This window comes from Microcebus murinus, chromosome 25 (genome assembly GCF_040939455.1).
Source record: "Microcebus murinus isolate Inina chromosome 25, M.murinus_Inina_mat1.0, whole genome shotgun sequence".
In the NCBI taxonomy this organism is placed as follows: Eukaryota; Metazoa; Chordata; class Mammalia; order Primates; family Cheirogaleidae; genus Microcebus; species Microcebus murinus.
Genome location: NC_134128.1, coordinates 6274422 through 6287782, shown reverse-complemented (window position 1 = coordinate 6287782; position 13361 = coordinate 6274422). Strand labels below are relative to the sequence as shown.

Here is a 13361-nt window from a genome sequence, read left to right as displayed (position 1 = left end):
GCAGGCGCGCAGGCTGGCGCAGGCGCAGAGGCCACGGCGAGGGGGCGGGGTCGGGGCCGGGGCGAGAGCCAGAGGTGCGGGCCTCCGTCTCCTGAGGCGGCGGTAGCGGCTCCTGGACGCTCCTTCCCATTTCCTTTCCTTTCCCCCGTCTTCTCAGTGTGATTTTCTTGGTGAGTTACTGGAGGAGAAAGAAAGGAAGACTAGAAACGAGTCCGTTCCCACCGCATGCTTCCCCCCTCCCCAGGGCTCCTTCCCTTTGCGCTGCTCGGTCGTGCTGTCGCCTCAGTGTCTGCGGTCGCTGGTCCTGCGCGGCCGTCGGGGTCTCGGAGACGCCCGCGCAGCGCCGCCCGCCACCTGTGTGAGTGCGTCCCCGCGTCGCCGGCCTCGTGCACCTGTCGCCCGCCCTGCCGGGGCCTCCCTGCGCCTGGCCGCCCCGCCCCGCGCTGGTCACCCCCGGGCGGGCCCCTTAGGTCTCTCCCCGGAGCCCGGTGGCCCTGATCGCCTTGAACCAGCGGCCTAAACTGGGAGGAGAAGCCTTTTAAAGGGGCCTTTAAAATGTTGCCCATTTTTTGGTGTCCCTTTTTTGAAAATTGTCTTCTGAGAAGCGGCTTTATTCTGTTTTGCACCATTTGGTCTTCTCTAAGTCTATGCACACGTGACTGTCAAAGGAAACGCATTTAGACGCCTCCACCCGAGTCTAAAAGACACTGTGGTAATATAATTTGGGAAGGAAGATGGATGGCTGGGAACCAGCCTTGCTGCCATCACTCTGCCCAAGGGAAATACAGCTGCCCCGAGGTGAGAGAGAACCCTGAGTTTGGGTTCCTGACTGCCTGGGGGCCTGGTGGAGGTTTTGAAACAGCAGGATGGCTAGAGAACTTTTTAGTTCCCACCCAAAAGGCTTTCCTGAATGTATAGATTCTTATTGTGGGCTCTCACTGAATTTCACTAGATAAGAATAAATTTAGGTTTTTGTTATCCAGTTGTCAGGTTTTTATTTTTATCCTGGGCGTTTGACATTTCAGATGAATAACCTCTTTGGGGAAGATTTTCCTGATTTCTTCACATTAGGTTGTCTTTTAAAACATTTTAGATAGAGCTTTAGATCTAGATCTATGGCATTTTGCCCTTTCTTTTCACCTTTGAGTATATTTTATGATTTTGATTTTTGTTTAGTATGTATAGAGAAAAATTTGTTGGAACGGTTCCTATACGTGCTAATATTTGAACTAAGGATGCATAGAATGATAACACCGTTAGCCAAGTGGATAGTCATTGACCAAAGCTTATACATTTTTCTGATTAAAAGCAACATATTGGAACTATTGGTGTTAATCAGTTCCTGAAAGAACAAGCATGATTTCTCTGGTTAGCACCAACTGGCCTTAGCTAGCCTTGATTTTCTGGGGTTAGTGAAATAAAATAATTTTTACTGTTGTCAGTGTATTTATTGCACTTTTAAAAATACTGAACAGAATTTCATTAAGACTTCACTGTAGTATATTTAGTCTGTGGTCATAATGAAGCTATTAAATTGTTTGGGAGGAAATTTTTTTTCTTAGACACTTGAATCTTAATTCGGCTTGCCTTTTGAAAATGTTTAAATAATATATTTCCAATTTTTATAATTCCCTCAAAATGTCACTAGTGTTCAAGAAAATACATATGTCCAACATCCTGTCCACAGGGAATTATTAATAATATTAGTATATACCTTCAGAAACCAACAAACTTTCTGTAGAGGGCAAGAGAGCAAATATTGTAGGCCTCTGCAGGACCATGCAGTATCTGTCACACCTACTCAGCTTTGTCATTTTAGCTCAAAAGCAAACAAAGACAATAGTGAATAAATGAACAAATGAATGAGTGATGTTGTGTTTCAGTGAAACTTAATTTACAAAAATGATAGCATACCAGATTTGGCTTGTAGATTATATTAGATTATTAAGTATGAAATGTCTGATTTCCTTAAATACTAAGTTTGACAGTTGATATCTCTGCTGTCTCACTTTGATACTTGTTGTTTTATTTTTATTGTGAAGATACATCCTCAGCCTTTCAAACACACTTTTGGCTTGTGATTATCTTTCACAATTTTTAGAGCAATTTTTGTGAAACCATGGCTAAGTCAAACATTTGCGATATTTTCGAATATGAGTTCTTTTGTAGAAGCAAGGTAGCATAGACAGCTTGAAATATCAATGAAGTTTTTGGGAAGGATGTGGCTAATGAACACATAGTATGTCAATGGTTTGAGAAGTTCCATTCTGGCGATTTTAATCTTGAAAATGAGCTATGTGGGCAACCCGAGACCAAGGTGAGTAATGATAAGCTGAAAGCTGTAGTGGAAGTGAATCCATCTCAACCTACGCATGAATTAGCAGTAAGGTTTGATGTTACTATTCCAACAATATTGGACCACTTGAAACAAATTGGCAAGGTGAAGAAGCTGGACAGATGGGTTCCACATGGATTAAACGGGCGTCAAAAGAGAAATCGTCTTGAAGCTTGCTTTTCTTTGCTTTCATGACATAAAGGTGAACAATTTCTGCACCATATTGTTGCATGTAATGAAAAATGGATTCTTTTTGACAATCACAAGCATAAAGTGTAGAAAACACAATCCAAAACCAAATATTCATCAAAAAACTACTGGTGTCTGGTGGTCCAGCGCTGGTATTATCTACTACAGCTTCATGAAACCTAGTCAGTCAATTACAGATAAGGTCTACTGCAACCAATTGGGTGAAATGATGAGGATGCCTGTGACTAAGCAGCTGAGATTGGTCAATAGAGACAGACCAATCCTCTTGCAAGACAATGCTCAACCACATGTTGCACAAACAACGCTGCTCAAGCTACAACAGCTGGAGTTATAAACTCTGTCATCCACCATATTCACCAGACCTTGCACCAACTGACTACTACTCCTTCCAGGCTTTGAACCACTTCTTACAAGGAAAAATATTCAATTCTCAACAAGCTGTGGAAAAGGCCTTTTGTGATTTCATCGCCACTGGCTCTCTAGGCTTCTTTGCTGCTGGCATGAACAAGCTACTGTTAAGATGGCAAAACCATGTTGATAGTTTAGGCGTGTACTTTGATTAATTGTACTGCTTTTTGGTTGAGATATGCTATACTTTGGATTAGAAATCGCATATTTCATATTTAATGACCTAAAATAGTTTGCACAGATATAAGTGGTATGCATGTGTTGTACATGAACAAAATGGGCATAGATGGGGATATAAGACATTTGGAAGAAAAACCCTTTATAAAGACAGCTTCTTTTAGTATTTTTCAGTTATAGAATTAAGAACTTAAGTCTTTTCAATTAACTACTTGAGATCATTAAGAGGATATCTAATAGAAGTCTAACGACAGAAAAAATGTAGGCAGCTTTGATAGTACATATAAAGACAAAGATAAGTGGTGAATTTGCATAATTATGCATTTGGTTGTAAGTTCCTTGTGATTACAAGTTCCTTGGCCCTGGAGTGTGGTCCTTTCACCCTCTCCACCTCTTTATTTCATGGAAGTAGGAGGTACTCTGACTGGGAGGATTTGGGGTCAGTAGTCAGAAGCAGCAGAGCTTAACTTGCTTTTGGCTATTTTATGTCCTGATATATCCTCTGTATCCATGAATTCTATATCCATGAATTCTGCATTTGCAGATTCAACCAACTGTGGATCAAAAATATTGAAAATACAACAATAATAAATAAAAATAAAATATAACTATTTACATAATATTTACATTGTAATATAAGTTATCTAGAGATGATTTAAAGTATACAGGAGAATGTGTAGTTTGTATGCAAATATTAATACTATGCCATTTTATATAAAGGAGTTGGGTATCCAAGGGTTTTTCTCACTCCAAAGTCCATGTTCTTACCCACTAACTCCAGTATCATCCTCTCAATGCTTCATCCAAATTATTGTTAAACATATTAAAGATAAAGAGTATCAAGACCAGAGGCCTTGGAATGCACTACCAGGGTTATAAACAAACCAAACCATAAGAAAATACCTAGCCTTGTGCTTAGATATTCTGATTCAATTTATATGTTCTTAGTCCACTGTCATTGAGTGACAGTGATTAATACTGCTATATATATTGTTTTGTGCTAGCCACTATGATATGTGCTTTGAATTTATAAATTAGCTCTGTGTGGCAGATACTTCATTTGAGCTTTTTACGGTAGATATTATTAATATAAATCATGTAGTAATTCAGATGTATAAGATAACCTAAAAGAACAATTCAGACTCATTTCATAGTTTCAGTCCACCGATTTTTTTTCCCTCTGATCTTTAAATATGCAGTTAAATCATTAAAATTTCAGGTGTCATTGTGAAAGATTTTATATTGTCATTACTATATTTTATATTTGGTTATATTGTCTTTTTTATTGCTTGGTAGCAGAAATTCCTTCAATACTGTTTAGTAAAATTCTTTTCTATGATAAGACATATTTAAAAACCAGTGTCTTAATCTTTTAATAATGATTTGGGGAAACATGAAAAGGATCCATTTTTCTGTATATTTAAAATTTCAGATGAATTATTTAATAATAGGCTATGTGTATGCCTATGTTTTATGATCCTACATACAGTTATGATTAACTTGACATTTTTTCCATTATAGGCTCCACTTCCGGCAAAGATCAACTTTGTCTCCGTATCAACAAACTCTTCATCTAAGATTGGTTCCTGTGTGTCCTATGTTTACAAGTCAGTGGGAATTAAGAACAGCACATACAAGCTGAAAAGTCAAATAAGGAAATGAATTACTTCTCTTGACAGTTCCAATTTTACTTGTAAGTTAAATTCAGAGTTAGCTTAAAATTATTCAAATGTTTAACTGTTTGAGTAGCATAGAAAATCAGAGTGGTACACAACTGAAAATTTTTACACATTATTTAAACATATCACCTAATATTTAATATGGTTTAGTTGGCTTAGTTGCATATTGTTTCTACCAGAGAACATATGAAAAGCCCCACTATGTGTGTCTGTGAAGTTACTTTAGGCAATTTACATGAACACTGCAGAGTTATTAAATTGCATTTTACATGACTAAAAATTAGATTTGTGGCATGCATTTTTGTTTTAATGGTAGGTATATTTCCAAAGACAGGGACTTGATCAGTATGAGGACTTGTAGAGCTGCTTTGGATGCCAGAATAATTTTTCCCTCTTATCATTGGAAACGTTCCTTAGTTTCTTGGCTATCGCTCTGGAGTCTGGAATTTGAGTTAAGTCTCTTCACTGATGATGTTTATGGGATTAGAAACAAAAGCGATCGTTCCATGCAGATAAGGTTATAGTTATGTGGCTTTTGACCTCATTGCTGGTTATTAATTTTTTCATAACTATTTGTATGATATTATACTTTTCACTTTGGCCTTTTTAAAGGCCTTCAATATGAATGACACTGATCGTCAGCAGTAGGCATATAAAAAGCACGTAAGAAAGAAAATGTCATACCTTTGTCCTGTAGTTTGGAAAATATTAAAGCATTTCATAAGCAAATATGTTCTTTTATTCTGGTTTCCTGTTGTGAATTCTGTAAGAAATTTCTAAGTAACATTATACTCTATCAACATGTTCATATAACTAAGGAGAAATTAAATACAAAGAGTATTGTTCAGCTACTGTGAATTGCAAGTAAATAGCACTTCAAATAATCCTTATATATGTTATAAACCAATAAGCCATGCAACAGTTTTCATTATAATATTTCATAAAAGGAAAATAAATACTAATTTTATTTAGTATATTTTTAAAAAGCATTTATTATATTGCATTTTCTAAATAAGGTTTCTATTTATAGTTACAGATTTTAAAGTTTTGATTTTTCAGTGTCTTGAGATTGAAGATACTAAAAATGATAATATGCAATATATGAGAATTTGGATTGGAATACTTTTTTAAAATATCCCATAAGTTTGGAAGGTTTTTGAACAGTTTATGCACTGTGGGCATGGTTATATTCAATCTTATTGGGATTTTAACAGTTCATTGAAATTAGTAACAAAATATCTTTTTTGCTTTTGTGTTTCAAAAAGGGCTAAAGCCAATTTTTAGGTCGGCTTGGGCAGAAAAGAGAAAAGAGAATGCTTCACTTTAAACGCTGTCAGCATCTGAAACAGATAACGCAGAAGTGTTTTTCTAGTGTACATGTTAAAACGGATAAACAAGCACAGCTGTTTCTTTCGAGAACCTTTGCACTTGCAGAATTAAGGAAGTCATGGCATTCCACTCACTCTTTTATTGGAGACAAAAATATTATCCTGATGGGACCTCCTGGTGCTGGGAAAACAACAGTAGGCAGAATAATAGGTCAGAAACTAGGTTGTTGTGTCATAGATGTGGATGATGATATCCTTGAAAAAACCTGGAATATGAGTGTGTCTGAAAAATTACAGGATGTTGGTAATGAGCAATTTTTAGAAGAGGAAGGAAAAGCTGTGTTAAACTTCTCTGCATCTGGAAGTGTGATTTCCCTTACTGGGTCCAATCCAATGCATGATGCTAGCATGTGGCATCTGAAGAAAAATGGAATAGTTGTGTACCTGGATGTACCTCTAATAGATATACTTAGTCGTCTAAAATTAATGAAGATAGATAGGATTGTAGGTCAGAATTCTGGAACATCTGTGAAAGACTTACTTAAATTTAGGAAACAATATTACAAGAAGTGGTATGACGCTCGTGTTTTCTGTGAAAGTGGGGCTTCCCCAGAGGAGGTAGCTGAGAAAGTGCTAACTGTGGTTAAAAGATACCAAGACGTGGACTCAGAAACATTCATTTCAACGAGACACATTTGCCCTAAAGACTACGAACAGAAGGTTTCTGCAAAATTCTTCAGTGAAGCTGTGATTGAGGGTTTAGCTTCTGATGGTGGACTCTTTGTTCCTGAGAAGGAGTTTCCAAAATTAAGCTGTGGGGAATGGAAGAGCTTAGTCGGAGCAACCTACATAGAAAGAGCACAGATACTGTTGGAAAGGTGTATACATCCTGCAGACATCCCTGCTGCCAGACTGGGAGAAATGATTGAACGTGCTTATGGGGAAAACTTCACCTGCTCAAAAATCGCCCCTGTCAGGCACCTTTCAGGCAACCAGTTCATCCTGGAGTTGTTTCATGGACCAACAGGATCATTTAAAGATTTGTCTTTACAGCTTATGCCTCATTTTTTTGCACATTGTATTCCACCAAATTGCAATTACATGATACTTGTAGCTACTTCAGGAGACACAGGAAGTGCAGTCTTAAATGGTTTTAGTCATCTTAATAAGAATGACAAGCAAAGAATATCTGTGGTCACATTTTTTCCTGAGAATGGAGTAAGCGATTTTCAAAAAGCACAAATAATTGGCTGTCAGAGAGAAAATGGATGGGCAGTGGGTGTCACATCAGATTTTGATTTTTGCCAGACAGCTCTAAAAAGAATTTTTGAGGATTCTGACTTTACTGGCTTTCTTATTATGGAATATGGAACACTCTTAAGTTCAGCTAATTCCATAAACTGGGGCCGCCTGCTTCCCCAGATAGTTTACCATGCTTCCGCATATCTTGATCTTGTTAGCCAAGGATTTATTTCTTTTGGAAGTCCAGTTGATGTCTGTATTCCCACAGGAAACTTTGGTAACATATTAGCAGCAGTGTATGCCAAAATGATGGGAATCCCTATTCGAAAGTTTATCTGTGCCTCTAATCAGAACCATGTTTTGACTGATTTTATAAAAACAGGACATTACGATCTGAGGGAAAGAAAATTAGCACAAACCTTTTCACCATCAATAGACATTCTCAAATCTTCAAACCTAGAACGACACTTATACTTAATGTCTAATAAAGATGGACAACTAATGACAAAATTATTTAATCAGTTAGAAAATCAGCGTCACTTCCAGATAGAAAAGATTCTAGTTGAGAAACTTCAGGAGGATTTTGTAGCTGACTGGTGCTCGGAGGGAGAGTGCCTCACGGCTATTAACTCCACCTACAATACTTCAGGGTACATTTTGGATCCGCACACTGCCGTTGCAAAAGTGGTTGCCGACAGAATGCAAGACAAAACTTGCCCAGTGATCATCTCCTCTACAGCTCATTACTCCAAGTTTGCACCTGCTATCATGCAGGCTCTAAAGATTAAAGAAATCAACCAGACTTCATCAAGTCAGCTTTATTTACTGGGTTCATACAATGCGTTACCTCCACCGCATGAAGCTTTATTAGAGAGAACGAAACAGCAAGAGCAGATGGAGTACCAGGTCTGTGCTGCTGATGTGAATGTCCTGAAGGGTCATGTGGAAAAACTAATCCAAAAATCAATTCACCTGAAAGTTTCCTGAGTAAAATATTTTTCTACGGTGATAAGCATGTAATAATAAATCTGAAAAGTTGATTTGGAGTACAATAGCATTTTGTTTTTATGTAAACATATATATGTCTGTTATCTTTTGGAATTTCAACAGCCTAATCTCTGGGACTGACACATTATGCCTGCACTGCTGCTCCTTACACAGAAGTGACAAAAGGTAGCACAGTGCACAGACCCTTGTGCTCTGTGCTCAAGAGGAATATGTCAGTTTCCACTCCCACACCCTCACTTTCATGTGGACCAACATGTCTGGTATTCAATTTGGCAATCAAAATATTGAAGCCCAGTTGTTAAGTACTACATCTGTAACCATTTACTAGTTACCTGTTGACTAGAAAGTTAATTTGCCACTCAAAATGGCTGACTCGTACGGAGGAGGTAAGCTCATCTGTTAGGATTAGGGCCATTGTTTTTAATCCTCAAACTCCATTTCGTACTACAGTTATGTGTGTCCCACACCATCCAAATCACACAAGTGCTCTGTCTCCTTCACTGCCCTTTGGCTGATTATAGTTAGATTGATGAAGTTTGAAAATCAAGACATAATTAAAATCCAGGATAAAACTGTCAACAGTAGTGGAAGCAAATAATAATACCTACTTCAAGAGGAAAGTTTTCCAAAATTAAGAGTATTTGAATAAGCATAATAGCATATTTATAGTTATAGATAGCAGTTTTTCTATATTATTTGGAGTCCATGCCTATGTAATTTATCTACTGTCTCTCTTTTCAATGAACATTGTCTTTTTTGGCAAATAAAACCACACACAATGGATGGGTATATTTAATTTGTATTCCTTTGTAACAGTACTTTTTAACCATGATTTCCATTTGTGAATTTACTGCATGTTTTATTTTTGAAGTAAAGATTGTCAGGCCCTGTTGTGTAGTGGACTGCTCTCAACCACAAGATGGCATTCCTAACATAATTTGTCTTTCTTGATAACAGTCTGCTTCATTTTCTGGGACCTGCATGAAGAAATATATTAAAAGTTGTAATAGGAAAAAATCTTTAATAACTTAATAAGAACAATCTGTTTTAAAATAATTTAAAAATTAAACCAATGATACGTTAACATCAGCTTAGCTTCTGAAAAATAAATTCTGAAACCAAAAATTGAAAACCAGGAGCAATTCTTTTTTTTTTTTGAGACAGAGTGTCACTCTCTTGCCCAGGCTAGAGTGCTATGGTGTCAGCCTAGCTTATAGCATCCTCAAACTCCTGGGCTCAAGTGATCCTTCTGCCTCAGCCTCCAAAGTAGCTGGGACTACAGGCATGCACCACCATGCCCGGCTAATTTTTTCTATATATTTTTATTTGGCCAATTAATTTCTTTCTATTTTTAGTAGAGACAGGGTCTCACTCTTGCTCAGGCTGGTCTCGAACTCCTGAGCTTGAGTGATCTGCCCATCTCGGTCTCCCAGAATGCTAGGATTACAGGCGTGAGCCACCACGCCCAGCCAACCAGGAGCAATTCTAAAAAAATAATGGAAAATTAAAAGTTCTGCATGTATGTATGTTATTTTTCTTTTTTTATCATTTATGTTTAAGGATATTTGAGCAGATAGTAATGGTTAGAAAATGTTCACTAAAGATGTTCACTATGTACATGAGAATGCATTATTTTTCTGACAGTGGAAGGGACAATGTTTTAAGAACACATGATTTCTGCCCTTAAGGGCTGTAGTTAACGAGATAACACATGAACATTAAACCATGTACAACAGAAAAGTGTTATTACAAGATAGTGTGTGAATAAATGAAAAGTGAGTGATACGACCACATGCTATAAGATTTAAAAGGAAAGGATTGACCAGGAATAGTCAGAAAAGGTTTCACAGAGGACACAGAACCTGAGAGGTGAGTCTTGAAGGATGGGAAGATTTTCTAAGTGAAAAGGAAGGGGGAAACATTCTAGGCAGAGGCAAGAGAAGCAAGGAAGGTGAGATGCCCAAGAGCCCGTCTCTGTTTATCTGTGCACAGCTAATTTTCTCACTATCCAAATCAGTTATTTCTTATCTTCACTTTTTCTCAAAATGAACTCTGGCCCTTCTTGCTTCATTCAAAAGAAACAAGTGACCATACATAGCACACCTCAGCGTCCCCCATCAAGTGTACAAACATGCTGCTCCCATTTCTGACCTTTCCCCCTTCTTTTTGATTGAGTTGGGTGGTGTTCCTTCTTCCAAAGGTTGGTGTTTTTAGATGCATGCTGGATGCTATTCCCCCCATCCTATTCAAATAAGCTGCTTCATCGGCTATCTTCCTGCTGTTTCTTCAGAGTCTCCCCTTTAATAGAGCCTTTCTATGGCATTTATAGTCCCCATTTTCATATATTAGAAAGCATAAGGACAAAATCTCTGAATATCCACGTTTTCCCCATTTATGCTTTTTTATGCTCCAATCAAGATAAAGATCTTCAAAGAGTTGTCTACATATATGGTCTCCACTTTCTCACCTGTCTTTTTCTCTAGAGTGTGTAAAATGTATGTACAGCTTAAAGATGACGAATCCCAAGGTACTCACCACCTCACGAATAGAATGGTACTCATACCTTTGGCGCCTGCCATGGCTCTTTGACTATATTTACTTCTCTGCCCCAGAGGTAACCTATCCCAAATTTTCTGCTTTTCATTCCTTTTTCTATAGTTTTGCATTGTTTAGTTTTGACTCTTTGAATTTTACATAAATGGACTCATATACTTTGTGTGTTATTCCATGACATATTTCTTTTACTCAGAAACTTTAGAATTCATCTATCCAGATGAATGAAACCACAATTCATTGATTTTTATCATTAAGTCATGTTCTATTGTATGAATACCACAATCTAACCATTTGCCAGTCAGTCAACATTTAAATGTTTACCTGTTATAAAATGTATGTTGAAGGTTAGTGAGCATAGATTTCTAAACATTTGTGATTCTTTTTCATAGCACGTAAAAATAGTTTTTAAATCTTAACATTATTAGAATAAAAATGTATGTGTTCGTGAAATGAAAAATTATCAATTTTCAGGCTTTGGTTATAATTTCTAGCTTTTACTATCTTTGAAATTATTTTACAATATCATAAATATAGCAAATTTGTAAGATTTTTGAGAAGAAATGAGGTTTTAAAGTTACATATTAATAGAAATTGTAAATTCTGTTTCCATCAAAATATAGTTTAGAAGACAAATTGTTTTGCATGAAGTTTTAGTTAGATTTCAATAGAATTCACTTTCAAAAATAATCATTGATGGCAAATATTTCTCTCCATTATTTATAAACAATTTATAGTTCAGACTACTTAATGTTAGTAAACGAACAAACAAAACATGTTAACTGTTTTCCTGTGAACCTCAAGCCAATGGAAACATAATAATACTGTTTTTGTCCCCATCCAGGGACATGAATAAAATTTACATATGAAACAGTTATTTGTGTGGGTCCCATCTGTGCCCTCCAGCCACTAAAATCATTAGTTTTATCTTCCTGAAACTTTTACTTTAAAAACAAATAGGCTTCTTCACAAACAAGTTCTTCTGACTCAAAAAAGCAAAGCCAAGAAAGTTCCTAATGTCATGGAAAAGGGACATGTCAAATACAAGAAACCAAATCAGCGTAATTGATATATAGCAATATTCTGATCAACTGGCAATATTTTGATCAGAGCCCTACATCAAAAAGTTGGGATTGTAGAAGGATGCTGTAGTCAGGTTAACTGTTTTTCTTTTTAAATTCACAACTCTATCTTTTTCTGAATTTTTAGGATTTCTTTTCATCTAATTGGTACTAACAATTATTTTGAGAAATCACTGCACTGAAGTTTCAAGTGTAGATGTAGCACTAGTTTTTAGATTATCATTATAGACTACTGAGATTTGAGTGGCCTATAAAATGCAGAGTTGCTAATGGCAGGTAAGTTTCATTTATAAATATTAGGGGAGTTTATACTTTCAAATTAATCCACAATAGGATTGTTTTAAATGAACAAATTCTCATACTTGGTGAATGAATTCTAAAATGTACCAATTTAATGCTATCTAATAGTAAATTTAATGGTATCTTTGTGAGGTCTTTCTAAAGCAAATGCTTTCTTACCATTTTTAAAATGGAAACACTGAGGTAGCCATTTGAGAGCTCAAGAGAAATGCTGAAATAGGAGAAAAACCCCTAGGAACCATTCGAAACAATTACAGGCAGTAAAATAAATAAATAACAGCAACAAACAGTCTTCTTGGCATTCGAGGCACAAATATCAACATATGTTAATTTTTAATGACTAATTCCTGATTAAATTAGGCTTGCCTGTATTCATGATGACATTAAAACTTAATTTAAAACTACATGCTCACCAGTAGGTTTTACTTTGAAGCCATGTTACAAATACTGTTTGGGGTGTGCTCGGCAGCACATGCTCCAGGTCTGTGATCCGTGTTGGACCCACTTTGTTTACCCATTTACCCATGTGTGGACATGTGGGTGGCTTCTACATTTTGGCTATTGTGGATATTGCTGCTATACATATCGGCATACTAATACACTCAGTCTTTCTAGACCCTGCTTTCAATTCTTTCAGTTCTATACCCAGAAGTGGAGTTGCTGGATCATATTGTAATTCTATTTATAATTTTTTAAATAACCCTCATACTGTTTTCTATAGCAGCTGCACCATTTATATTCCCACCAATGGAAACTTCTGTTATTAAGTTGTTTTAAAATACAAAGCTAAGGCCAGGCAAAGGCCAGGCAAAGGCCAGGCATGTGGCTCACACCTGTAATCCCAGCACTTTGGGAGTCCAAGGCAGGAAGATCGCTTGAGGTCAGGAGTTCAATGCTACCCTGAGCAAGAGTGGGAACCCGAGACCCCATCTCTTTGAAAAACAGAAAAATTAGCCTGGCGTGGTGGCATGCACCTGTAGTCCCAGCTACTCGGGAGGCTGAGGCAGGAGGATCGCTTGAGCCCAGGAGTTTGAAGTTG

General features: G+C 37.0%; 1 protein-coding gene across 1 annotated transcript; it reads left to right on the top strand.

Moving 5' to 3' along the window:
- The first annotated feature begins 27 nt into the window (after positions 1 to 27).
- THNSL1 (threonine synthase like 1) lies at positions 28 to 8419 on the top strand. Its single transcript, XM_012777346.3, has 3 exons — positions 28 to 170; positions 4652 to 4823; positions 6075 to 8419. Exon 3 carries the CDS (start codon positions 6123 to 6125, stop codon positions 8364 to 8366), a length of 2244 nt encoding a protein of 747 aa, XP_012632800.2. The 5' UTR covers positions 28 to 170; positions 4652 to 4823; positions 6075 to 6122; the 3' UTR covers positions 8367 to 8419.
- Positions 8420 to 13361: the final 4942 nt, after the last annotated feature.